Consider the following 26483-nt stretch of genomic DNA (forward strand, 5'->3'; position numbering starts at 1 on the left):
TGAAGTAATACAATACATTCATGTACCATGTTTCTGTACAAAATCAGTAGTACTAGAAACTCTGAAGTGAAAATTGTAAATTTTTAAAACATGTGAGGCCTGAAGTTTCTTTAATTTTTAACTCAGCTATTTCCAATATTCCTGGCACAGACCCACTGCTCGTAAATTGGTTTGAAATGTATTATATTAAATATAAACCTAATTCCAGGGGAGAGACTATTTTGTGTACATAATTTCTTATTCTTTGAGAATATGCACATATTTTAACTTCTTGAATTATCTGCATAATGAGGGAAGATATCAAGTACTTTCTAAGAATTCATTAGTATTATTAATGTGCAAATTATTTTCTCTCTCAAGTAGGTAGCAAATATTTCCAATTATCTTGAATAAACTTTACAAGTAAAATATTGCATTTACATTATTTTGAAAGCAATGAATCATTCATCTATCCCAGTATGATGGAAAAATATGCAAGTGATATTTTTATGAGTCATTATTCACATTTTTGAAAAAAACTTAAGCAGTTTGCCATTCAAATCAACTGTAAAATGTCCATATTAAATTCTTTATATATGGAATATATATAGTATACTGCATAACCTCAGTTAGATGTGAAATTTAAAATAGCCAAACTCACACAAGCAGAGAGTAGAATGGTGGTCACCAAGAGGTTGCAGAGTGGGGACCATGGGAAGATGTTGGTTAAAGTGTACAAAATTTCAGATACTCAAGATGAATAAGTTCTGGAGATCTAATATATAGCAATATGACTATAATTAACAATATTGTATTGTGTGCTTGAAATTTCCTAACAGGGTAGATCTTAAGTTTCCTCATCACACAACCAAGAAATGGTAACTCTGTGAGGTGATGAATATGTTAATTAGCTTGAGTGTGGGCATTATTTCACAATGTGACATGTATCGAAATATCAATTATATGCCTTAAAAATACACAATTTTTATTTGTCAACTGTGCCTCAATAAAGCTAGGGAAAATGGAAATACAGGAAATCTATTGACTATGTACAAAATGTTTTCATATGTACCACATTAACTCATAGTGATATCATAAGAGAACTAGAAGGGAAATAACTGCATATTTTGTGTTTTTTATTAATCTGTGTATTTTGTTGTTCCCCTTTAATCCCTGTCCACTATAAATTTAAACTAGATTCTGAAATGATTCCATTTGTTTATGTTTTTTTATGAGGGAAATAATAGGTGGTGAAGAGACAGGATTAAATAATTGTCAAAAATAGTACAGATGAACCTATTTGCAAAGCAGTAATAAAGACACAGACATGGAGAACGAATGTATGGTCACCAAGGGGGGAAAAGGGGGGGTGGGATAAATTGGGAGATTGGGATTGACATATATAAACTGCTATGTATAAAACAAATAACTAATGAGAACCTACTATATAGCACAGGGGGAAAAAAAAGAAGGTACAGTCTATTTGTAGCACATATATTAAATTAATCTTAAAAATGCATTCCAATATACAGTAGGTGCAGACAAATACTGTTTGATTCCACTTATAAGAGGTACCTAGAATAGTCAAATTCTAGAATCAGAAAGTACACTGTAGATGCCAGGGGCCAGGGGGTGGGGGGTGGGGTGGAGAGGTGGAATGGGGAGTTAGTGTTTAATGGGGGCAGAGTTTCAGTCTAGGAAGGTGAAAAATTCGGGAGATGGATGATGGTGAAAGCTGCACAGCAATGTGAATGTACTTAGTGCCACTGAACTGTACCGGTAAATATGGTTAAAATAGTATGTTTTATATTATGTGACTTTTACCACAATAAAAAACATTAAAAAAAATTAAAGACAAATTTTTACTACAAAGTCTCTTCATTTTGAGAGCAATGCATTAATATTAATTTCTCTAATATATATATGAAAATTACCTTTTTTGAGTATTAGAGATAAGTGTGCACAATATAAATAGCATTTACTTAAGATGAAATTAATATTAAATCTATAAAGGTCCCATTTAAAATCTTTGGAAGGGGGATAGGATAAAATCACAAGGAAAGAAATAAAACACTGTAACAAGACTACATTATACAAATTAAATATCTCTAGTATCAATGAGGCTATACCATGTTTATTCTAAGTAATAATAATTGATTTAAATAAAATAATATAAATTCTATGAAGAGTATTGGCATATAAAGGAGGCGCTAGTTTATACATTTATTATTACTTATCATGTAAGTATTTTATCCCATTCTATAGTGCACTTGTTAAGATTAAAGCCCCCTTCAGAAGAGACAGCAAATTACTCTGTGTGCCTAAAGTCATAACAGATGTATTCATTCTTAAGGTAATATCCTGATCTGTCTCCTTGTTTTGAAGAAAACGCTAAAGTACAAAATCTATCAATAGCAAGTATATATTATATGGAAAACAAGTTAAACTTATTTAAGCAAAGTGCAGCATGACTAAAGTATCTTTGTTTCTCTTTTCTTTTTTTCATTGAATTAGTAACTGGGAATAAATTTTCCAAAATAGAAACGGGGAAGAATTCAAACCAAATCAGAGTTGATGTCAAAAATCTTGGGCTTCCCTGGTGGCGCAGTGGTTGAGAGTCTGCCTGCCGATGCAGGGGACACGGGTTCGTGCCCCAGTCCGGGAAGATCCCACATGCCGCGGAGCGGCTGGGCCAGTGAGCCATGGCCACTGAGCCTACGCGTCCGGAGCCTGTGCTCCGCAACGGGAGAGGCCACAGCAGTAAGAGGCTCGTGTACCGAAAAAAAAAAAAAAAAAAAAAAAACTGTAATCCACATAATTGTATATTACCCTAGATTCTGAAGAAAAAAATAAAATTAAGGTTTCATTTCTATCCTGCTATCACATAGAAACGTTTTTAAACAGAGAAAAAATAAAGCTCTGTTTTTTTGGTATAACAAATTTAGATTCAGTTATGTTTTAATTGTAAGAAGTTGAACGCCATTCTGATTGACTGAATCATTCTGTGAAGATTCAAAACTGGCCAAGTATTACCAGATAGGCTTTAAACAAATGGAAACAGTATGGAAAGGAAGTTCTCCAAAACTCCAAACATCTGGCATCCATGTTTATCTTCAAGGGTAGCGCAGAGGATAAAACCATAAAAGAAGCAACTAAAGCACTTAAAACTTTTCCCACTGCACACAAAAGCTTTAGGAAACAGTAAAATAGGCTGAAAAGGCTATTAAATGGTTTTAGAATTTGCTATATTGGCAAAAAACTAAAATTAGAGGCTAGTTCTCACAATTATCTGGTTAGTATTAGAGCCGAAAGGGGATGATGCAAAGGGAAGAAAGAGGAAAGGCGTGGGCCATCTTCATCAGTCTACTGCTATGATACCATTAGGCACCAGTCCTCTCTTCTGCTATTCTTTTTATGACAACTGAATTCAACAAAAAAGTTCTTTCAATTACACTCTCAACTTATCTGCATTTTTCAACACAAAACTTTAAATTTAAGAATATAAACCAAGAGTTGGTCAATCAAAATACTAGACCATTTATGCAGTAAGAATTAGATAACTTTCAAATATTTCTAATTTAGTAATTAAGAAACTATATAATAGTTAATCATATAAAATTAATTATAATCAAAATGCTAGAATGTGGGTGTTGAGAAGAAATAAACACCAAAGTACTAGGTTCTCAACCTACTACATTTCTTTTTCTGAGGGTCAAGTACTTTGATTAAGATAAATGAATGAGTATAAGATATGATATGTCAACATTTTTGAGACTAAACAACAGAATCATTTTTATGATTAGGATAAGTCTATACTTTTGATATTTATTAACAAAACTGAAGCAAACTCAGGAAATTTCCAAGTTTTTTTCACTGCATAATATTTTATATGAAATTTAATTTTCATCCCTCAAAACTGGTAAATTATTTTTTAAATAAAGCAAATAACAATGTTAATTTTCTTGAAAATTATTTTAGGAAATGAGAATGAATGCATAAATAACAAATCAGAGGATCATTTTGACATTTTCATGAAAAGGAAGAGCAGATATTTTAAATAAAATCATGTTCATGAAAAAAAGAAGCTATTATGGCACATGCCAACTATTTTGAAAAGTGCCAAAGACAGGTCATAGTATTTGTAATGAAAATATAACTCCAAATATGATGAACTGAATAATTAATTCTTTTGTAATATGAAGGATTATTTGTTTTTGCTTTTAAGTCAGTTACATATTTTTTTGCTTTTAAGTCAGTTACCAATCTCTTCTATTTTCAATAATGAATGGTTACTAGAGACACAGTCTGGTCAAACTTACATGGGTTAGAGTGGATCCTGATTTAGTCCCTTTCTAATTAAAAAAACCTTAATGAAATTACTGAAATTCTCTACGATTCAGCTCACTCAGCCTAAAAATGTAGGTAATGATAATAATGCCATCATCATGGAGGGGCTGTGTTGATTAAAGGAAATAATCCACTGCTCAGCACAATACCTGTCAATCAAAAATGTGATATCTCTAAATCACTTTTTCTTTAATTACTTAACTATTAGAGCAGGTGAACTGTAGTTCATATAACTATGTTTAAAATACTTAGAAAGACAGAACTATTAAAAACACATATAATACTAGCTAATATTGTCAAATTCCTCAATTCTCGCTGTTTCAAACCGTCTATCACTGCATTCCTTACCTTTTCTCCAACACCACCAATTGAACCAATGGAACCTGGGGGTCCTTGTGGTCCCTGTAGTGTAGGAAAAGTAATACAGTTATCCTTGCTCTTAAAATAAAATATAAAATCATAAATATATGTCCAGTTGTTCTCAAAGGGAGAGAAATATTATGCAAGAATATTCCAAGTCATTTGAAAGATGAGACAAAATGATGAACTTTATTGAGTTGTCAAATTTACCAGATAGCAAATAATTTAATTATACTAAATTGATTTTAAAATTCACCAGAATTTTGAAGATAAGGTAGGAGACTATCCAACTCTAGTCATGTCAGTTGACACTTGGAACATAATTTCAAGCTCTCTGCCTATTGAAGAGATCAGATTTAGAGGATGGTTTTGTAGATATTTTTAGTGGATCAAGATATGACTCTGGTTAAGAATTATGTAATCCATGCCAAAAACAATATAAACCCTCTCTTAAACTTTAAATTACGTAGGGGGAATTAAAACCTAAAAGCATTTTTAGTACATCTGTGCTTAATCTATTTTACCCAGTTCTGGTCTTCCAAAATTAAAAGCAGGAATAACAGAAGAGCAATAAAGACAAGAAAAAATGACTTGTTCTTTGTGAAAAGGGAAAGTCAAATGGAAACAGAACATCAAAGCCTATAAATTTGTTAATGGTAACAGTAAGATAAATATGGCATTACATTCCTGTAATATTGGAAAAGTCAGTCAACAATTAAGCTTGGGGGAGGAAAGCTTTATACAGTTGAGAGGAAACAGTTTTTACATGGTAAGAGGTGCACATATTATCATGCACATATTACTCTGACATATTTTATAGAAGGAAAATACAAAATACAAAACTTTTAGATAGTAGATGCATAAATAAAGGCTGTTTGGAGTACAGACCTAGGCTAGTACAATCAAGCCAATTACAACCATCTCCTCAAGCAATTGTAAAAGATAAAGTTTAAATTGGAAAAAATTCAGCAACATTGTACAGTTATTATGTGCAAGACAGTATGTTGAACTGAACAACACAGTTCTTAGAGCTAGTATTTCTAATTCACCAATAAATATTAATATATATTGACTGTAAATTTTGTACCTATATTATATTTGTGAGGACTAGCTCCCTACAAAGCCTTTCTTTTCCTGTAAAATAAAATGGAGTGAGTAAATGATCCTTGAGCTCTTGTTCACTTAAACATTTAACAGGAGTGTAATTGTCTCCATTATATCTTGACACTACCCGCTATTAAATAATATCTATATAACTTCAAAATAATTAACATATTTCACAGTCTTACATCAGCTCCATTGGGACCTTGAGGACCTCTGGGGCCTGGAGGACCAGGTGGACCCTGTAAGAAATGAATATTAAGGTCTATGAAGTCTAAACTCAAATGCATTTCTGATATTTCATTTTGTGATTAAGAAAACGAAAAGAAGTTTCAGCCTGCAAAATCATAGGCAGTGAAGCATATCAGGGTTATAAGTCATTTGTGATAGATACAACATCATGTTAGCAAATGATTATTTACACATAGCTATGGGGAAATTAGAACTGAAGGAAGAAGAATTTAATTAAAAATTAGAAAAGTCTATTGTTACTGTCTGGTACAATGAAATCATACAGCTAGAAATATTTTAGGCTAGAATATGCTAGAATGTTAGAGTATAAAATGAACATAAACTTTGAAGAGGAAATGATGCTTGAGTAGATTTAGAATTCATTAATTCTATATTTTTATTTGTATATTTTTGTTTTGTTTTTTATGTCAGCTCTCATGTTACATATGCTAGAATTGGAATAAGATTAACTATTTAGTTGTCTTCCTCAAACAAAGGGTCTCTCTCTTGGTTGTGCTTTAAGATTACCTTGGGGCACTTTTTATAAAATACTAGTGGCCAGAACCACTTACTTCAAGAATGTATTAATGATTCAGGGAACCATAGCAAGCATATTTAGAGAGGAGTTTGCTATGTAAGTGATGCTGTTTGAGGTATTAATTAGTTATTTGAATCAGTAATATTTATGTTCTCAGTTTTTAAGTTTATTGTAATAAGCATAATTTCTTATTTGAAGAAAATGAAATCTAACATGCAAATATAAAAATATCAAAATATGTATTCTGAAGGGAGCAAAAATTGGGGGAAATGTTTATTGAAGGGAAAGAGCAATTAGGAAATGTATTCATTACATTTCATAGATTTCAATGACCTTGGCTAATTGTTTCCTTAACCAAGGTAGTGCTTAATCAGCAAATATATGTATTTCAAGTTTTTAGTTGAATTATTAGACTTAAACTTAGAGGAGAAAGCCAGAAGCAATAAATGCAAATTTTTATGCTATAGTATTCTGATTAAGACAGAATTCCTTATTAAATTAAGAATCTGTTTCAAAGTACAATTAATTTTTAATACTGTGTTAACATTTGCTAATTATCTAAATCCTGGGTAACTATTATCTATTATTTACATGTTTCACATCAAAGTCCAAAGCTAAAGACTAATAAATAACTGAAGCGTGGCAGTTTATATACACTTCAACAATAAATACATATAGAAATAAAAAATATATAACAATACATCAACCAAAGAATACCATATATGTATAAAACACTACTCCAAAGTGAGAAAGAGAAATGATAGAGAATTAGTCAAGACTGTTGGGGGAGACTTCAATAGCAGCAGATGCAAGTTTGGGTGAGAATCAGGGAGGCATCAATCTGAAAAATCATAGCCTTTAGGACTACTTTGTTCATACTAATAAACGCTAAGAAAGATGTTAGTAATGTAGAAATTCACAGCACACATCAATTTTAAAACATAAAAACTTACCATGGGACCAACATCCCCATTTTCACCTTTTTCACCAGGTGGGCCTGGCAGACCCTAAGAAAATATAGTAGAAAATAATAAAAGTCATTCATGTATTTAAAAAATATATATTTGGCTAATTTCTAATATAGAATTAAAAATTAAATATAAGTTAAATAAGAACATGGAAATTGAGTCAAACTATCAATTGTCAAAATACGTATAATGCAAATATTGACTATATATGATGGAATCTTATATCTACATTCACTAATAACATGTATGCTTTGCCTAATATACTGTTTGATTTCAGTTACAAGGACTAAGCACATTATTTGGTCTGGGAATTTATGAATACTAAATCATTTCCTCCATCTTTTATGAGTAGTATATGGAACTACCATTGTAAAATTTTTGGAAAAATTTTGTCTCAAATTATTTTAGAACACCTTATCCAGGGGAGGATTTTATAGCTAGGTATAGTCAAAACTCTTTCAAAAATAAATATTCCATCCAATATATATCCAGGGTTACAAATATCTTCTGAACTTTTAATCTGTTAATTCCACTTCTGAATCTTAAAAACTCATAGGCCATGAGATCTGATATATTACACTTCCTTTATTCTCTCAATCCATTTCCTTTACATTCATTTGCAGTGTAAGTGCTTTAGGAGAGGTTTTGTGCTACTGAATAAACTCAGAGCAGCTGCACACAAATTTCACCTGGCCCCGTCTTTATTTTACTTCCTCTTGTTCTTCCTAACTAGTTCCCCCATGCAGAGCTGTTTATATTTCCTCTTTCATATCACAATGATAATTTGTACATATTTGAATGTACACTTAAAAACACAATTATACCATTTGTTTACATACTTATCCTTACTGGGCAGTGCTCTTTCAGGTGTCAATTTTTTATCTCTAACAATAAACAGAAGGCCAGGGAAAAACTGAGATTTTAATAAAATGTTGAATTTATGATGAATGAATGAATTCTAAGAAAATAAATCAATAGGAAATGCTACATACAATAAGATGTTTCTTGTAACACTAGCTATGATAGTTAAAATTCTCAATTATTCCAGATGTTTAATCATAAGAAAACATAGTTAAATAAATTTGGTTATATAAACTAATGGAATATTATAAGATATAATTATGATACTAATATTCTAAATATGAATACTGTTTATGATAAGTATTAAATACAAATATAAATGAATGTATACTATAAATTTAACTGTGAAATATGTATTAAAATAGGTATGATGACTATTGGACAGAAATAGTAAAAGTGGTAATAGGTTTTAATATGGTAGAATTATGGATTGTTTTAATTTTTTAAATGTTTTTGGGTTTATCATTACGTATATAAATCATACATTTTATACATATTTAAACGTTTTTACAATAGTATTTCAGATATAATCTATTTAAGAAATAAAAAATGCACACTACATAAGCTCTACATTTCTACTGATATTTTAGTAAAGTTATTGACTTGGCCCTACACACAGTGGCTACAAAGTATTTGACCAAAACCCACAGTAATAAATATATTTTACTTATGACCTAGTAAACATGTACATGTAAAATAGTTGAAACGTGGGTTTCAAAAAGTAATACTTACCTTGAATGGATAGATGATGATCTTTGATATTTTTATTCTATTTTACCTTATCCTGTTATATTTCATTTTTTAATGCTGCTAATAACCCACTATATTGTTTTTGTGACCTACTAATTCCATAAGACTCTAAGTTTGGAGAGAGGGTACTTTACCGAGTATATTTGTAAACCTTTTTTAATGTTCCATATATTCATTTTTATGAGGAAATCTCAATTACTGATTTATAATGAACAACATATACAAGAATGTCATTTATTTTTTCTCATATATCAGTCAGATGTCTAGGAAAATAGCCTGTCATATGTACTTCCCAAACAGTTATCATCATCTGATGCTAGCTTCTAGAATTACTAGAGAAGGGCCTCCCTGGTGGCGCAGTGGTTGAGAGTCCGCCTGCCGATGCAGGGGATACGGGTTCGTGCCCCGGTCTGGGAGGATCCCATATGCCGCGGAGCGGCTGGGCCCGTGAGCCATGGCCGCTGGGCCTGCGCGTCCGGAGCCTGTGCTCCGCAACGGGGGAGGCCACAACAGTGAGAGGCCCGCATACCACAAAAAAAAAAAAAAAAAAAAAAAAAGAATTACTAGAGAAGTTCCTAGTAAGTTTCCTGGGAGGAAAGAGCCAGGTAGTGTTTCTGATTTTAGCCTGCTTAAAAATTATTTGAAAGAGATCCCTAAAATTTTAGATTCCAAGATCCACAACCTAAGAGATTCTAATTCATTGATGGAGCACATGAACTCAAATTCTTAACAGACAAGTAGATTTTTAACACAGATGAAATAAACATTTCAGTCCATTTCCTTAAGTAGTAAGCATTACAGCTTAAACATAATTAAGTTCTTATAAACACTGTGTAAATTAACAATCACATTCCTTATCTTCTGTACAGTTTTCCACCACTTTTAGTACAGAGTGCATCTGATTTGGGATCCCCAAATCGAATGGTATATAAACATTCACTCATAGTTGTCTTTTATTTCTATAACAAGCCCAGTCTGCATTTCCATCTTTTATTTGCACGTATGATTATTCCTAATCGTTCAATAGACACCTTCCAATAGAAAAATATTTAAATATTTACTTTTTTATGAAGTTTGATTATAGTTTGAGTTAAGACAGAATGTTCTTATTATTAAAATTAATAGAAACATAATGAGTCAATTCTCTTGTTGCAGGAACTAAACGTGCAAAATTGCACTCCAGTTTTAATCAGTTTTCACATGTCCTACCTCTTTCCTAGGGAGTAATTTATGCATGGAGAGACTCTGTTTTAAGGTCTGTCAATTTAAAATCATTTACTACATAAGTGATGAAATAAAAAAATAAATTCAGGCTAAGAACTCTCATTCTGTATGTCTCCTTCATATGCAGACAAATAGTAAACATAGAAATGAAAAATCAAGTCATTTAAACAGAATATTAGATTATTATTATTTCTGTCTATTATAATTGCTAATATCTATTCTGCCATGAAGACTCAATTAAAGTATGCAGATGTGATTGTGAACATGTTAATTACATTAGCATCTTTTCAGATTCCTGATTTAAAGAGGTAGCTGTGGGAAAAATATCATCAATTTTTCAGGGAACTGATTTCTTTAGTCATCCTCATCAAAGAGGACATTTCTTACTCTGTGGAAATGAAGACTTTTTAAATATAATATCTTGTAAATATAAGCTACAAGGCATCTCTTTTAATCATGATAACTCAATTTCTAAATTACAACCTTATAGAATTCAGAATAATCAGTTAACTGAAAAAGCAGAAAATGAGTGGTAATATATCCACTGGCAATCTAATTTTTAATGCCTTGTTGTTTTCAAATATGTGTACTTCTCATACATACTGATATATACTACTCAGGATTGCTTATTTATTATTGTCTAACAAGTATAAAAGGGCTAAACACAAATATGAAATGAAGTTTTTACATTTTCCAAGTTGAAAAATAATTATTTTGGCATTAAAAAAAGTAGAAAATTATAACATCATGTTCACTGGTAGACATCCATTGAGTGTTATAACAATTGTTATGATAATATAATTATATTTTTACAATATAATTTGAACAATTATATATATAATAAGCTAGTTAATATTAAAAACCTATTCTATGACTTTACTTATGAAAATAGAGATAAAAATTAAATTTATACAAATTCAACTTTTACTTACTTTTCCACAACTTCACAAAATTTTGAGTACAATGAACTAGATGATTTAATTTAATCACTTCTAAAATTGTTAATGTGGCATAACTAATATTCACATGGCACCCAAATAGCATTTAAAACAAAATTTTATAATCTTTTAGAGGATCACTAGGTAGGTATTGAATAAGCAAGTGGGAGAAGAAAGTCAGATGTTTCCAAAGTTTGTAGGAAGCAGTTAACATCACATGGAAGAGTGGAAAAACAACTCAGAACAGATGTCTACTAAGAAATGTTTTGCCTAAGAACCCAGTTGTAAGCCATATTTGAATGAAAATTTTTTAGTCTACAATGTTTTACAATTTAATATTTCCTCCCCTGAAAGTGTTTCATAAAATACAAATTATAATTCTAAATTTAAGAAGTTACTTTAAATGACCAATTTACTGTTAATTTGTTTATTATACCTATTATTGTTTAACATTTCTTGTTGGCAGTTTCTGTTAATAGTTGTGATTGACAGTTTGCTATTTATCAAAAGGCTTTTAGTTTTTGCTAGCCATCTGGAATACTAATTTTCTTGCTGTGAGATGTGTGAAAGGACGCTTCTAACATCTTGCTTCTAACTGTCACACTTAAAGAAGGTTGTCATTCATTTTCCAAATACAATAAGGATGAAGAAAAGGGGTGTTATACCTATGGTGGGGCTAAATAAACTCCAGAAACAGAAACCAGGGCTGATGCAGCTTCACTTCAGAAAAATTAATAATAATTGATTAAAAGCAGTTAAAGTTCAGATACACATTTAAGTAAAACAGTCATTATACTTAAACTTTGTACCTTAGTTCCTAGATAGAAAGAAGGAAAGGTGTTTTGTTTTACAACTTCCAGAAAACCTGGTGTGAAAAGTAAGTGGGAATGACAAGGGTGTGCAACTCAGAGAACATCTTACCTGAAGACCTATGGGACCCGGAGGTCCTGGGAAACCTCTGGCACCTTCATCACCTTTTTGTCCAAACATCCCCTGCTGACCTCTGGGACCTGGCTCACCATCACCTCCCTAGAAAAGAGCAGTAAAAATGATCACAAACTGGAAGAATCATGATTCTGCTACAAGTCATCATAAAAATATAGCCATTTCTAATTTAATCAAAGACAGTCTATTTATAAGTAACCAAGTACAAGGTAAGTTACATTTCCATTATCTGCTGCAAATATACCACTGTTTGTTTTGCTTAAATTATTTGATTCTGGAATATGACTGATTTTGCTTTTCTCACGTATATCAAGTGAAGTAAAAGCTATTTAAAAAGGGAAAATCATGTTCAGAATTGTCTACGAAGTCCTTCTCAACTGGTTATTATCTATCTTCAAATGAAGTCACAGTGTTTTTTGTTTATAAAGATCAGCTTGGTTAGCTACATTAGATAACTTAAACTTGATTTAATGTTAAGCATACAAACTTATTACCACATGAAATCGACTGGTTATGTGACAGTTCATAAATCTGATCAGAGAACGGTAAGGATTTAGATTTGCTGAACAAAGAGGAATACTTACAGCAATTCCAGGGGCACCAACTGGACCTTGAAGACCTGGGGGACCAGGAGGACCCTGCGGTGAGATAAAAATCTGTAATTTTGAAACTGAAGCCAGAGGAGCCTGAGTTATGCAGTGCAGAACATTTGGTTGATCAAAATCTATTAAGCATCTCTACATTTCTTGGGGGGGGGGAAAGGGTTTTGCATTCAGTGCAGTCAACTATTATTTATTTTACTCCTTGAGACTCAGACTTGCCTACTTGCAATAAATTTTAAATTGGCAGTTATTGAAAGCATTCCCAACTATAATGTTGTGGTATTTAAAAATGGATTTCTATGCTAATATAAATCATGTTGAAGTTTCACACTTGAAAATTTTCAAAATACCAGATTTCTTTAATGAGATATGTATGTGTCAGAAAGAGCACATGAAAAAAGCATCCATATGCTATCTTCTAAATGAAAAATAGGATGTGGGGAATTCTATATGACAGAAAGTAGTGATATATGAAACCTCAGAATTTTCTTTATATGTAAACACATGCAAACTCAGTATTATATATTAAGTATACTGTTACTCCTTATTTTGAACAGTAGATTTCAATAGCTTTATGAGTCTTACATACATAAACATTACTTGTTAACTGTGCTTTTTTTCAACATAAATAACTGATCAGGAACTATGAAAGATCCAGACACAAAAGAGTCATTCATTGGATTGGCTTGCTCTTTTTCATAAAACTGCCACACAGTGGGAAGAGTGCTTAAAGCATATGTTCTGGAGGTGTGGTTCAGGGACCACTGGGGTACCTGAGTCCCTGTCAGGTTTCCACTAGGTCAAAAATCCTTTTCATAACAACTTTAAGATATTATTTGTCTTTAACCCATATGGTATTTGAACTAACGATGCAAAAACAATGGAGGGTAAAATTGCTGATGATTTAGTCTCATTCTGTTGCTTTTAGGGTTGGAATTATTGCATTTCTTAACACATAATTTGAAAAGAGATTTTATTAAAATTGACTGAATCTCAAACTGAATAGTTCCCACAGAGGTAATATAGTAGTAATATTATAATTTTTGGAGAGGTAAGGGAATAGTAATATGAAAAAATATCCATGGTTAACACCAAAAGGAGTTAAATGAATAATGCCCCCTCAATAAGAAATAGGAAACTTACATTTTCTCCTTTGTCACCCTTGCTGCCTTTTTGTCCTGGTTCACCGATTTCACCCTGTATTTGAAAGATTTGAGTTAAAATTTATCTCTAATATGCCATACCTGCCATTGCATTGTCATCACTATCATTGTATGATTAAATTTTACTTTAATGTAATTATGTGCTAACATTTAATGTCACAGTTTAAATTGGAAAAGCCTGCTTCTCACTTTCTAGTATTGACTAATATTGATTTCTAATATTGATTAGTATATAGACAAACAAAAGTCAACTGAACTTTGAGGAATACTGCAGCTGGATTTTTAATTCACAAAATCAATTTTGTCTGAAATATTACCAGTATAAACTAATAATGAAAATATATTAATTTATATAAAAATATAATTACACATTAATCAAAAATCAGTTATTTTTTCTCCTAGTTTTCCAACTGCTAAAATGTTGCACATTATCAGAGCACTGGTTAACAAATTTTGTTATATAATTTCACAATAATATTAGAAAATAAATTCAGTTCAAACACAACATAGCTATACATTCAAAACCAAGAGTTTAGAATCTTTACTTACAAGTTAGTAAAAAATAGGGAAGCATAGGATTATCAAATATGTACGCAGCTCATTCTTAAATTTTAATTCTGCAATATCCAAGACACCACAGCTAAATGTATACAAGTAATTAATTAAATTAATTTCATGTTTATTTCAGAAACATATATATTTAAAAATAGGTAAGCAACTTTGGCATCTGTTATTTTTTCTCACTACCATTGTTCTTGTCTTGTTTATATACTACATACTATTTCCTGGGATAACGATAATTCTCAACCTCTAAAATAAAACTTTTGAGCACAAGGAAGCTGTATTGAAACTTTGGAAAAGATATCTTTAGATTTGACATCTAATCTTAAAAGAGATTATATCCAGGATTCTTAAGAAAAAATTTATTTTTCACAAGATGCACTAATATGAATAAAGAGCACTCACCTTGTCTCCATCCTCTCCTGGGGAGCCAGCAGGCCCAGCAGGCCCTGGGAGACCCACAGGGCCTTGTACTCCATCTCTCCCTGCGGGGCCTTGGGGACCTTTTTCTCCCTGCATTGAAAATCCAGCAGGTCATTACTTTGCTGTAAGAAACCTATAAATTAGCTATTGTTACAATTTTTAAGTACAACTACAACAGTCATACTCTGGCTTCCATATTTGACAAGGAAATTGCTTTGATCTTCCCCCAAAGCATATTTTCCCAATATATTGTTATTTCCTAGTAGCAAATGATAACACAAAAGATCTCTACATTCTTTCATGACTAAGAATACTAACACTGTTAACAATTTATGAGTCTCAAATTATGGGTCACAAAAACAATTAAGACTCAACTTGGAATTTTTCTTTCAATCATACATTTTCAAAACAAGCATTATATATTGATAAATCAGATGCTCGATGTTTGTGAAAACTCACTGACCCTTTACTCTTTCTGTGCTGCTTGTATACCTAACTTTATAATATGCTTTATGTGTAGACTTTTTCTATTTTTTAACAATGTTTCATGAATTTTTCTAGATTTTGATATTTTCTTTCATTGCTGCTTTTACTGATTCAAAATGACAAGGCTGGTAGCTTTTTAAAAATTTTTGTTTACTTTTTGACAATGACATTATTTTCCTCTTTTAAAATTGAACTATATTGTGTAGTTTAAAAAGTATAGGCTTGATAATAAAGATGGCAAAAAATCCTTTCAGAGCTTAAATAAGTGATTTCCTAAAAGTCAAGTCTTCATCAGTTCTGAACAAAGTTATTCCTGATTGCAGTTGGTGGTTCTATCTTTTCTCCCATTACACAAGCTGGGAATCCATGTCATTAGTTCCTGCATTTATGTTATCCTGCTCCCCACCCCTCTGTCCCTCACCACCTCCTGTCCCTTTATGATGACTAAGTTTTATCTCTTGAATATATTTACTTCTCTTTATCTCCACCATTAACATCTTACCCCAAAATACTAATAGGCTTCCTCTCAACTATTGAAATATTTCCTTCTTATCTCACCTCTATTCTTACTTCCACATTATCCTCTGTGCTGCAATCAGAGAGACAATCATCTTACCAACATTCTTTATAGTCAATTTACTTGTTTACCATTCCTAAGGTAAAGACCAAGCTACTAGTGTGGTCTACCATTACCTGGCTCCTACTACCTATGGAACAACATCTAGCCTCCCTTGCCCTTGCTCTCTATATTTCAACCCATGTAGATCTTTTTTAGTTAAACTTGATGCCATACCCTTCCTGTCACTTGGCCTGAGCACATGTTCACTTAGCCTGGAATGCCCCTAGGAGGATCCTCCACTTAGTTAATTCCTCCTCATCTTTTACATTCCATCATCAATGTCCTACCCAAGGAAAGACTCTGATTCCAGCTTAGGTCCCTCTGTTATAAGCTGACATACACCAGTACATTTCCTTATATCATTAGCCAGAGCTTGTAATTATACAGGTACTTAGTGATTCTTTGCTTATTATCTAATGCCTCATCAGACAATAAATTGTGTGAGGGCAGAAGCTGTCTGATTTTGTATTCCATTTTACCTCATTGGCCTGTGGCCCAGAGTAGCCGTTTAAGGCTAGTTACTTAATTGCTTAATGACAACAAAAATAACGAAATGTCTATAAAACAAAGTTAACAAGTTTATTAGTTTATTGGGTTCCATACGCTCTTATTGTATTTTTCAAAACTATGCCATAATTATCATTTAACACATACCTCTGATGTCACACTGGAGACCTTTTATTTCCTTCAAATTAAATATTACAATGTCTCAAACCTATCTCCACTCATAAAATGTGCTGTGCTATTCACAGTGAATGTCACTATTTTGAACACATGAGCTGATTCAGATATTTCTCCTTAATTTGGATTTCCTTGAGAGACTGAACTCCAAAAAACAATCCTTTTATATGAGAGTATCTGTAAATAGGACAGATTAATTCTTAACTGTCTTCATTACAATATACATAATCTCTAGCCAGGCATCACCTGCTCTTTATTTCTTCTGGTCCTGGTCTGTGTGGAATCTATCCCACTATATCAGATTTATATTTGGGTTTAGGAAGAGGTAAAAGACTTTGCTTAACATCTTAGCCAACGTCTCCATCAGTTTTTACTAAACCTCTGCATGGAGGACTATGGGTATTTTCACCCAACACTTCTATAACCATTTGATGCTACCATCCCTAGATAGATAACTTCTTCAAAAGTACTACCTAATAGGGCTTCCCTGCTGGCACAGTGGTTGAGGGTCCGCCTGCTGATGCAGTGGACACGGGTTCGTGCCCCGGTCCGGGAAGATCCCACATGCCGCGGAGCGGCTGGGCCCGTGAGCCATGGTCGCTGAGCCTGTGCGTCCAGAGCCTGTGCTCCGCAATGGGAGAGGCCACAACAGTGAGAGACCCGCATACCGCAAAAAAAAAAAAAAAAAAAAGTGCTAACTAATACTGTGTCCAGCACTTAGTTGCTCTCAATAACTATTTGTTGAATAAAAGAACAGTGGAATGAACACCTTGGAGTTTTTGTTGGTGGTGGGAATAACAGAGAGAATGGGTGGGCAGAACATTTTCTTCTCCCTCTGTCCTAATACCACCAATCACCAACAAAACCCGGGCCAAATCTTATCTCTGAAAAAGGCTTCTGTCAATAATTTCTCCTCTATATCACCAAAGTAATTTATTATCATTTTCAATACTTTTCCATATTCTTGTCTTTGTTTCAATATTTTACTTTTTCTTTATAAAGTCAAGGTATTTAAAATCCAGCCTTCAACTTATTATCTTCAGAGGATTCTTGGCTTCTCTAATAAGTATATTCTCAATTGGTATACAAAGCAATGCATATCTGTTTTCTCTGTATACATTCTTCATTGTGTTGTGCCAATATACGCGTGCCCTGAATTTTTGAATGAACTTGTAGGAAAGGGCCTGAATCTATATCTTTTATATCCCCTCCCAGTGCACAGTACACTATAAAAGTTTTATGGACAAATCTTTAGTGTCTGAGATTGGTTGGAAATTATAGAAATTGTAAGAAGGAGCCAAAGAACAATTTTTTATAGTTGTCTTTTAACATCTCAGAAAATAATATCTAAATTTTCAACAAATTTACTAAGCTGGAAATACATTGCTTTAAAAATTTCTCAGCAATTTAAAATGCTTTCTCTGTCACCAAAAAATTCTAACCACAGGTGATATGGTCCTATTCTAATATTCTAAATGTGTCTAAAAGGTAGTAGATTACAGAAAAACAGTCACTTTAATTTGGAAATACTTAAACAAGATCATAAACAGTAATGTCAATGGACAATGAAAGCAACTTGCTAAATCTGACTCAACTTGCTAAAACTAGGGCCTTAGTGATTAAAAGGTATTTTGAAGATTATAGGCTTAAACTAGATAATATATGTCAAAACTTACATATACACAAAAGTATTGAACCCGTATTTTTTGCATACAATGGTCAGCAATTTTTATATATATTTACTGAACAAGTTTGTGTTTTAACCTTGGAGGATGAGAGAATGCTTTAGTTGTTTTAGAAAATTAATATGATTAAGTGAAAAGCAGGAACAAAATTTGGGGAGAAATCTTGATGATGAAACTTAAATTTAATGAACAGAATATATCCATAATTATTAAATAAATATAAGATAAAATAATTGGCCAGATGTTTTCCACCTCTTTCGCTGTAGATCAAAACTCAAATCACATGAGAAGTGCATCCTCTTTCTATGCGTTTCACTTACAGACTATGAAAGTGATTGGAAATTAAGTTGTACTACAAGAGGAGTGAAAAGTGAACACTTTTCTAATATAATGCAGCAAAGTATGGTTTTAATCAAAAGTCCAATTTTATCTTTCAAAAGGAACAAACTCAGAAGCCTTTCACATTAATAATATCCAACTCCCCCACAGATATTAGGGTTTCATAAAATGTGGAAAAATGTCATCTCATTTAATGAATTTGAAATTTTCTGTATTATAAATATAAAAAGAAGTGTGTTTATATGCCAGGCACATATGCAGAAAGAATGCAGTGGACTATGAAGAATAAAAAATAATAACTTGTGCAGGATGACAGTATAATATATTCCTCCCTGAAATTACTTACAGGAGCACCTTTCTCTCCAGCTGGACCAGGAGGACCCTGAGGTCCTGGTCGCCCTGGCAAACCAATTGGGCCAGCTGTTCCTGCTGACCCACGTTCTCCTGGTGAGCCCTAGCACAGGGGAAAAAAGGTATTTTGTTATTAATGATGGAAAAATTTACACTTAAGAATCACTTATTTAGTTGTGAAATCTTACAGTTTACATAACATAAAAGTCACTTTTAGACAATTTTAAGATCTCAGACAGGAACAGTACTCACAATTTAAAAGATTAAGTCCTAGCCCCAATATTAAGCACAGACACTAAAGTTAAGAAATCCTGATAAGAAGAAAAATATTTCAAAATTATATATCTTTAATATTTTACAGATGTTTTCTTTTTTCATTTAAGTGTTCACAATTGTTCACAATGCTTTATAAGACATAAATCCAACAGTACCTTCCTATATAATTTTCTCCCTGCATTATTCTGGATTGGCAGGATACACTGTCTAGACTAGCATTTTTCAAAGTGATTTCTGGACTTCACCTCAAACTTGCTGAATCACAATTTCAAAGTCCTAAAAATGAGTTAAGAAATTGTCATTGTCTTGAGGTACAAATATAATTTTTTTTTACATAATAAAGTTCAATAATCACTATCCCAGAGCTTGGACGTTTTCCTGAAAATAAGTCCTTAAATTTATCTGAGAATCCTGTAGGGACCATTGGGTTTTATTATGAACACTAACTAGATAATTCACATTTGACTAGGTATGTCCAATTGAGTTTTAAAATAGAGGCTATATATTTTCAATTAGTTTGCTTTAAAAATACCTAATATGTAAAATTTTTAAAAGTGTGGATACTGCCTTAATATTAGTTTTCTCTATCAACAATTTAAGAAAACATTATTTAAAGCAAGAATAAAAGAAATGCAAATGTAGGTTTACTACGTCATGTATAGGTCAAAGATAACCTATTTACCATTTCCAATTTTATTTATTGAAAGATAACAAGAATATTGTCTTTGCATTAGATTCCTAGATGGGTGGCTAAGTTTTAATTTATCATTTGCTTTCAGGATTGAACTAATGTGAAATATTAGAAAATATGATTATTAGCAGCTTTCCTTAATAATTAAGAAGTCTAAATAATAACATCATCATTTTAAAACTCAAAGAAATGATTTATAAAACCTGGAAAATACAGTACTGTCACATTTATTTTCTAATATTACTCTCCCTATGTAATCAGAAGTCATTTTATCATACAAATATGAACTATTGACTTTGTTCTAATTTCTATTTTTATTAGCTAGAGAACTAACTACATATGAACGTAAGAACAATGATAATGACAACAATTTGTATTGATGTAGTGCTTTACAATTTAAAAATCAATTTCACATTCATTTTGTCATTTTATTCTCACAAAGGTTCCGTTGCCTTTTTGGTGCAGCTGTAGCATGACAGTCTTAAAGATGAGGAACCTGTGGCTCAAAGAAGTTAACTATCTTTCCCATAATCAGGTAACTAGTCAAGAGCAACCCTGACCTTGGACTCCTCCCTGTGCTTTCTCCACAAAGCCAACCATTGCTTCTCTCTAATGGAGACATCAATGACTCCCAGGGGCTATTGAGTTGGAATTTCTTTAAATGTAGTATCTATTCAATTTTATTGAACTATTCCTTGATTACAAAGGAATTCAAGAATATTTACTATGTAATTTCTTGACATTATTTTTCTGGCTAAATTCACAAGCTACTTAGAGTACTTTTTTATTTTGTGAGGTGTCTAAATATTAAAGCAATTAAAATGAATGCATAGGCTATAGATTTGAGATTATTGTGAACAACTTAAGAGTAACATTAGAAAAGTGATTTTGTTTCTCATTTTCTTTGTTTTAGGACTAATTGAACCATGGTTATGGTTGTTTTAATTATAGGGTATCTTAAACTTAGGAGATAGGAGATAGAAATAATCTGAAGAAATTTTACCAAAAATATGGTTAAAGAAATCACGACACTTGAACTTGATATAAACAAAAAGTGGTGTTTTTGAGCTATAATGAGTATATATTTAAAAAACAAACTCAGGAGTTGTTCAGATGGGTAATAATTAATTAAGAGTTGTGTGAAAAATAAATTTTTACCAATCATAATTCAAATACTAAAGAAGAAGAGATTACAAAGGAAAACTTCAGTTAGTACTTTTTAAATAATAAACATCTGTCCTCTGTCAAAATGTTATTTTTAATTTAATAGCATTAAAATATTTTATGCAAAAGAGTCAACCACAAGTGGTGTGACTGTTAACCAGATGGCAGACTTTGGATGAATGATTCCAGAGGCCAGTGCAGAAATTAAAAATGAGAATAGAGTCCTCTGAGTGCTTTCAATAAATGCAGCCCTAAAAGCTGAAGGCATGCAAAGATTTGTCTCTACTTATCAGGGACAGCAAAGAAAGAAAGGAAGCCTGGAGGCTGAGGAGGAGGGCAGGGGAGGGAGGAAGATGGACAATGTGAGAGAGAGAGAGAACAGAGGAGGAAGACAAGGATTAAAAGGAGAAGAAAGAGAGCAAGGACCCTGAAATTGAGAAGAATGCAAAGAATTCTGAATACAGAAGAGAGAGAAAGAAAAAGTTCAGTAATGAAAGCACTCTTTTTTCGTATAAGTATAAACAGAAAACAATATACAGTGTGACTAGGGTGATTCTGTTTTATTCGAGTAAACACTATCATCCCTAAAGATAAATGTCTAATATCTGAAAATCTGATTTCTTGAGGATCAGTGTGCATACAAGGTGGGTGTATTACATTTTCATTTTAACATTTTACTTGTAAAATCTCACAAAAGCATTACTACCCATTAGTGTTATCAAATCTAAACTAAGCATCCAATTTAAGGGCTGAAATATTTTATTTGTAACTGATGATACAAAAAGAGATGCAATTTTGATATGTCAGGCCATGAAACCTTTCTATTTGATCCTGTTCTAAATTTAAACCCCAACTTTTCAAAGACTACCTGAGGAAGATATCATTTTAGACTGTGTTGAGCGTGACAGCTATGAGACCAGAATGATAAAAGAGGAAATTCACTAGGAAACAGATGTGTATATTAAGAAAATTTATTATTTCCCAACTATTGAGGCTACTAAACAACTATTGTGCTAAGTACTTTACAAATGCAATATAATTTAATTCCTGTACGACTTGTTTACTTTTCAGGTAAAGGCGGCCATAAGGCCCAGTGTCTAGCTCATGTTCTCTGATTCACACAGAGTTTCTTCCTGCAATACAAAGTACTTCATAAATGGTGAAGAAAAAATTCCCTGGTTGTTTGTACCACAATAATTCACACATATTATGTTAAATTTTAACAAGTAGAAGAAATAGAAGCCATTTAAGACCACTTCTACCAGAACAAGCTCATATTGGTTGAACACTTTCTAAAATGAGAAAACTTAAAAAAATTAATGGCAATACTTATCTCCTTTGTCCAAACAGTCATTCTCTGACATTCATACAGTCTATATATTTTTGATAACAGCATGCTCTGTAGTGATTTTATTTTATACATCTATAAATGAAAAGTGAAAATCTCTGATGATACCTACTGATTAAGCACATGCTGTTATCAACATACAGATCTTATTTAAATATTCCCAGGTCAACTTTTAAGAGTAAGCCTTATGAATCCTTTAATCCCAATTGAATCACTGAAGAAATTCCATTAAAAGTGAAAATTTAAACCCGATATTAAAAAGAGAACCCATTTATTTACACATTTAACAAAAATATAGTGAGACTACTCTCTTGTGACACTGACTGGGAATACAAAATGTATTATGGCAGGTATCAGCTCTTAAGAAGCTCACACTGCAGATACATTTTTTCCATAAAGGCTAGACAGTTATAGTTATAGAATTTATTGCATTGTCCTATAACTGGCTATAGTGAAGAACAGAGGGCTTTCTTTTTGTCAGATAAGTGAACAATTACACCTAAGATGAACATGTTTGGGTTTAAACATAGGTTAAACAGATAATAATAGGCTCACAAAGGTAAAATTTTTGCTTGTTTTTTAAATTGATCTTCAGCCCTCTAAGTACTTACTGGCACATAGCAAGCCCTGCGTAAATGTGTCAACTGTATGTGTGATCTTTTCCTTCTCAGCACTGAAACCACTAGCTTTCCCATCGTGAACAAACTGATTAACTTCTATTTGGCTCTATTTTCTCACCAACAAAATAGGAACAGAAATAATTTGCCCTCTGTTTTTTCTGATATTAATGTTTTGATACATCTAAAGTCTGTTCTAAAATATGAATGCAACAGATGTTGGAGTACTGTACATGACCAGCTACATACTTTAAAAGTAGATATGCGATCTCAAATGATTGCAGAAGAGAAATTTTATAGGATAGAAAATTAAGATCCAGAATGTGTATGGTATATCTAAGGTCATACTGTTAAAGAGTAGAGTTTTTCCCACAAAACAGTATTTTTATCCTAATTTAAACTGTTTACATACTCATCTCTATAGCAATGATAAATATTTTACCCATCAAAAGTGCTTAACTGGAAAGAACTCAGAAAAAGAGGCTAAAAACTATAAAAATATTTCCCCAATTTATGATTTAAATAGCAATGGACACATGGTAAATTAAAAGTTTTCTAAAGGTATGTATGGAATTATAGGAATTATAACAACCGTAATATCATGAAGTATTCTGTTATTTCAATACTAAACAGCAATCACGATAGGTCACTTATTTTCAACTGAAGTTTGGACATTTACTTATTTTTAAAAGAGAGGAATTTACATTTTTATAATTAGTGACCTCTCTTTAAGTTTATGTTAGCTTTATTCTCTTCTGCAGCCCTTCTCCCTAAACCTTGCAATGGTAATAAAACACAAGTCAATAGCATCAGTTTATTTCCTTGAAACAATGAGAATAGTGGTTATTTCTCTAACTCTTCACACACAGGAGAACCCCAGATAAATATTTTCTGTTATATTCACTGGGTGTTTCATATTCTGAGAAGCATTTGTAAAGTAAAGGAAAGGGGTAAACAGAGAAATCGTCTCATCAGCTTTCAATTGGAAGGCAGCCCACTAGAGAGAGGAAAAGAAACATAAACACAAGTTCTTATGAACAGAGCTATACAAGTAGAAAGCAAAAAAAAGAAAAAAAAAGTCTGCCTCTCTCTTTGTAAAGCCAAGTTAACCTTCGTGGCAAAACTAGTTTGAGGTAATTCTCACTCTGCTGATTACATGTATTTGAGATCAGATAAGCTGAAAATTCAGATAAAATATCAAGCATTACCAGAGTTTAAAACATAAATTCTGAATGATTAGGTTATTTAAAGTCCTACAATATCTCAGTCTTCGGTCACTGATCCTACTACCATCTCTCTACATGATTCATCCTGATTGGATGTCATAATAACCCCCTGAGGTCTAACTGGATTCCAATAGAGAAAGTGTGCTTTAACTTTAAAAAGAATAGCATATGACCCAGTTAGTAAGTATAATCCTTCTAAAAACTTTTCCAGCTCCTTGTTTGAGAAATAAGTAAAAAGCAGTGAAAAGAAGGTTCTCTGGAATGGGGCGTGGAAAAAAAATTAGAAGAAATAGGAATTATGATAAGAAGGGCATATAAAATCCTAAAGGAGAGACAACAACAGGAAGAAATAATAGCACATAAAGAGGAAAAGAGAGAATCATCAGGGGACAATCATGAAATAGGAGTCATAGGAAAGCAATAAAGACTGATACGTTGCACAGTTGTGAAATCTTGGACTTTTACCTTTTAGCAGCTATGTGTCCGCCCCCTCCCCATATACATTCTCCATATTAACTCCCACTCCTGGGGAGGGGGAAGAAATGTGGCAGTAAGGATAGAGGGCCTTTACCAGCACACTATTTTATTTTTTAAATCTCCTCATTTTTAGAGAAATAACTGTTGGAAATGAGGGGATTTTTAAAAATTATTATTATTATTATTTTATCTTTTGGCCACACCTCACGGCATGTGGGATGTTAGTTCCCCCACCAGAGATCGAATCCATGCCCCCTGCATTGGCAGTGCGGAGTCTTAACCACTGGACTACCAGGGAAGTCCCCGAGGGGACTTTTTTTTTTTTTATCAGAAAAAGCATACAAGGGAGAGATTATTTAGGGAATACATTTTCCTTGATTTTGTTTTATGAAAGTATAGGTAAGTGTTTACTCAGTTTGTGTTCAACATATGAGAAAAACGCTGTGCTGCCTTCCTCTCTTGCTGTTCAGCCCCTTGCTTCTTCCTGCCCTGCGTCTGTGCATCAAGACACCCACTTAGCGAATAAACCCCCGAGATGAGAAGACATTCCCTGCTTTGATGGGCATCTATTACCAGCTTTTTTGTACATCATCATGCATACAGAGAACGCTTGGTTTTTGCCAGATTTTAGAAGCCCAAAGTCACAGTATCCTGTTGGGATAATTTTGTTTGTCTTCAGCAGGAGCAATAAAAACTGTTTCTCAATATACATTCACTCCGAGTAGGTAGACCTTCAGAGAACTATGACATTGAGACACCAATTCTTTGCTAAGAGGACTAAAACAGTGATGAACACTTCAAGACTAAGTCTAACTCATAAAAAACTTGCTTTTCATAGATCAAATTGATTTTTATTTATATCTTTAACTCCAACATATTTCCTTTAGGGAAAAAACATTGTTTTCACTTTGACTTCTTTGTTCTATCTTTTAATATATTACTCATTATTTACTGTTATTTTATCTATTCCACATCCATCATCCTCAGTAAACCATAAGCTCTATGCAGGAAATGTCCATTTAATAAATCTATAAAACTCCAGCTTAATATATTGTCTGGCGTATTAAGATTTTTATTTAATTATAGTTTTCCATAAGAAAAGACTCGCAGCAGCTTACAAGGAAGGCATAAATAAAAGATAATATAAATAAGAAATGTTAGGTAAGAAATGTAAATAAGCAAGTAATTTTTTATTGGCAAAAAATAGGACTAACAATATTAGTAATCTAAAAATGCATACTAGAGACCAAGGCTTTTCCCAAATGCAGGTCATGATCCATTGATGGTTTATGAAGTCAATGCAATGGGTCTTGTACAGCATTTTTAAAAAGGAACTCTAATAAAATAAAGCAGATAATATTAAAGTACATTATATGTACTTTTTGTATAGAGTTGAATGCAAAAAGTTACAAAAACAGTCAAAAAGCAAGGAGTTATCTTCTCTACTGTGTCCCAAATTTGACTCCATTATTTCCATAAGCCATAAAAAAAAGATAAATTTAATTTTCATAACAGTTAAAAGAAAAAAGAAA

The 26483-nt window shown here is 32.3% G+C and overlaps 1 protein-coding gene across 2 annotated transcripts in view; it reads right to left on the reverse strand.

Moving 5' to 3' along the window:
- The window catches only part of COL11A1 (collagen type XI alpha 1 chain), a 207751-nt gene that overhangs the window by 34096 nt on the left and 147172 nt on the right, over window positions 1–26483 (reverse strand). For both annotated transcript variants that reach the window (XM_082612439.1, XM_082612440.1), the window contains exons 42-49: window positions 19148–19255; window positions 14974–15081; window positions 13988–14041; window positions 12827–12880; window positions 12219–12326; window positions 7510–7563; window positions 5976–6029; window positions 4675–4728 (exon numbers count right to left, since the gene is read on the reverse strand). In XM_082612439.1, the coding sequence (XP_082468565.1) occupies window positions 4675–4728; window positions 5976–6029; window positions 7510–7563; window positions 12219–12326; window positions 12827–12880; window positions 13988–14041; window positions 14974–15081; window positions 19148–19255 (594 nt within the window). The remainder of the gene's footprint in view (window positions 1–4674; window positions 4729–5975; window positions 6030–7509; window positions 7564–12218; window positions 12327–12826; window positions 12881–13987; window positions 14042–14973; window positions 15082–19147; window positions 19256–26483) is intronic.

The sequence above is a fragment of the Mesoplodon mirus genome (assembly GCF_964341445.2).
Source record: "Mesoplodon mirus genome assembly, chromosome: 3".
Classification (NCBI taxonomy): Eukaryota; Metazoa; Chordata; class Mammalia; order Artiodactyla; family Ziphiidae; genus Mesoplodon; species Mesoplodon mirus.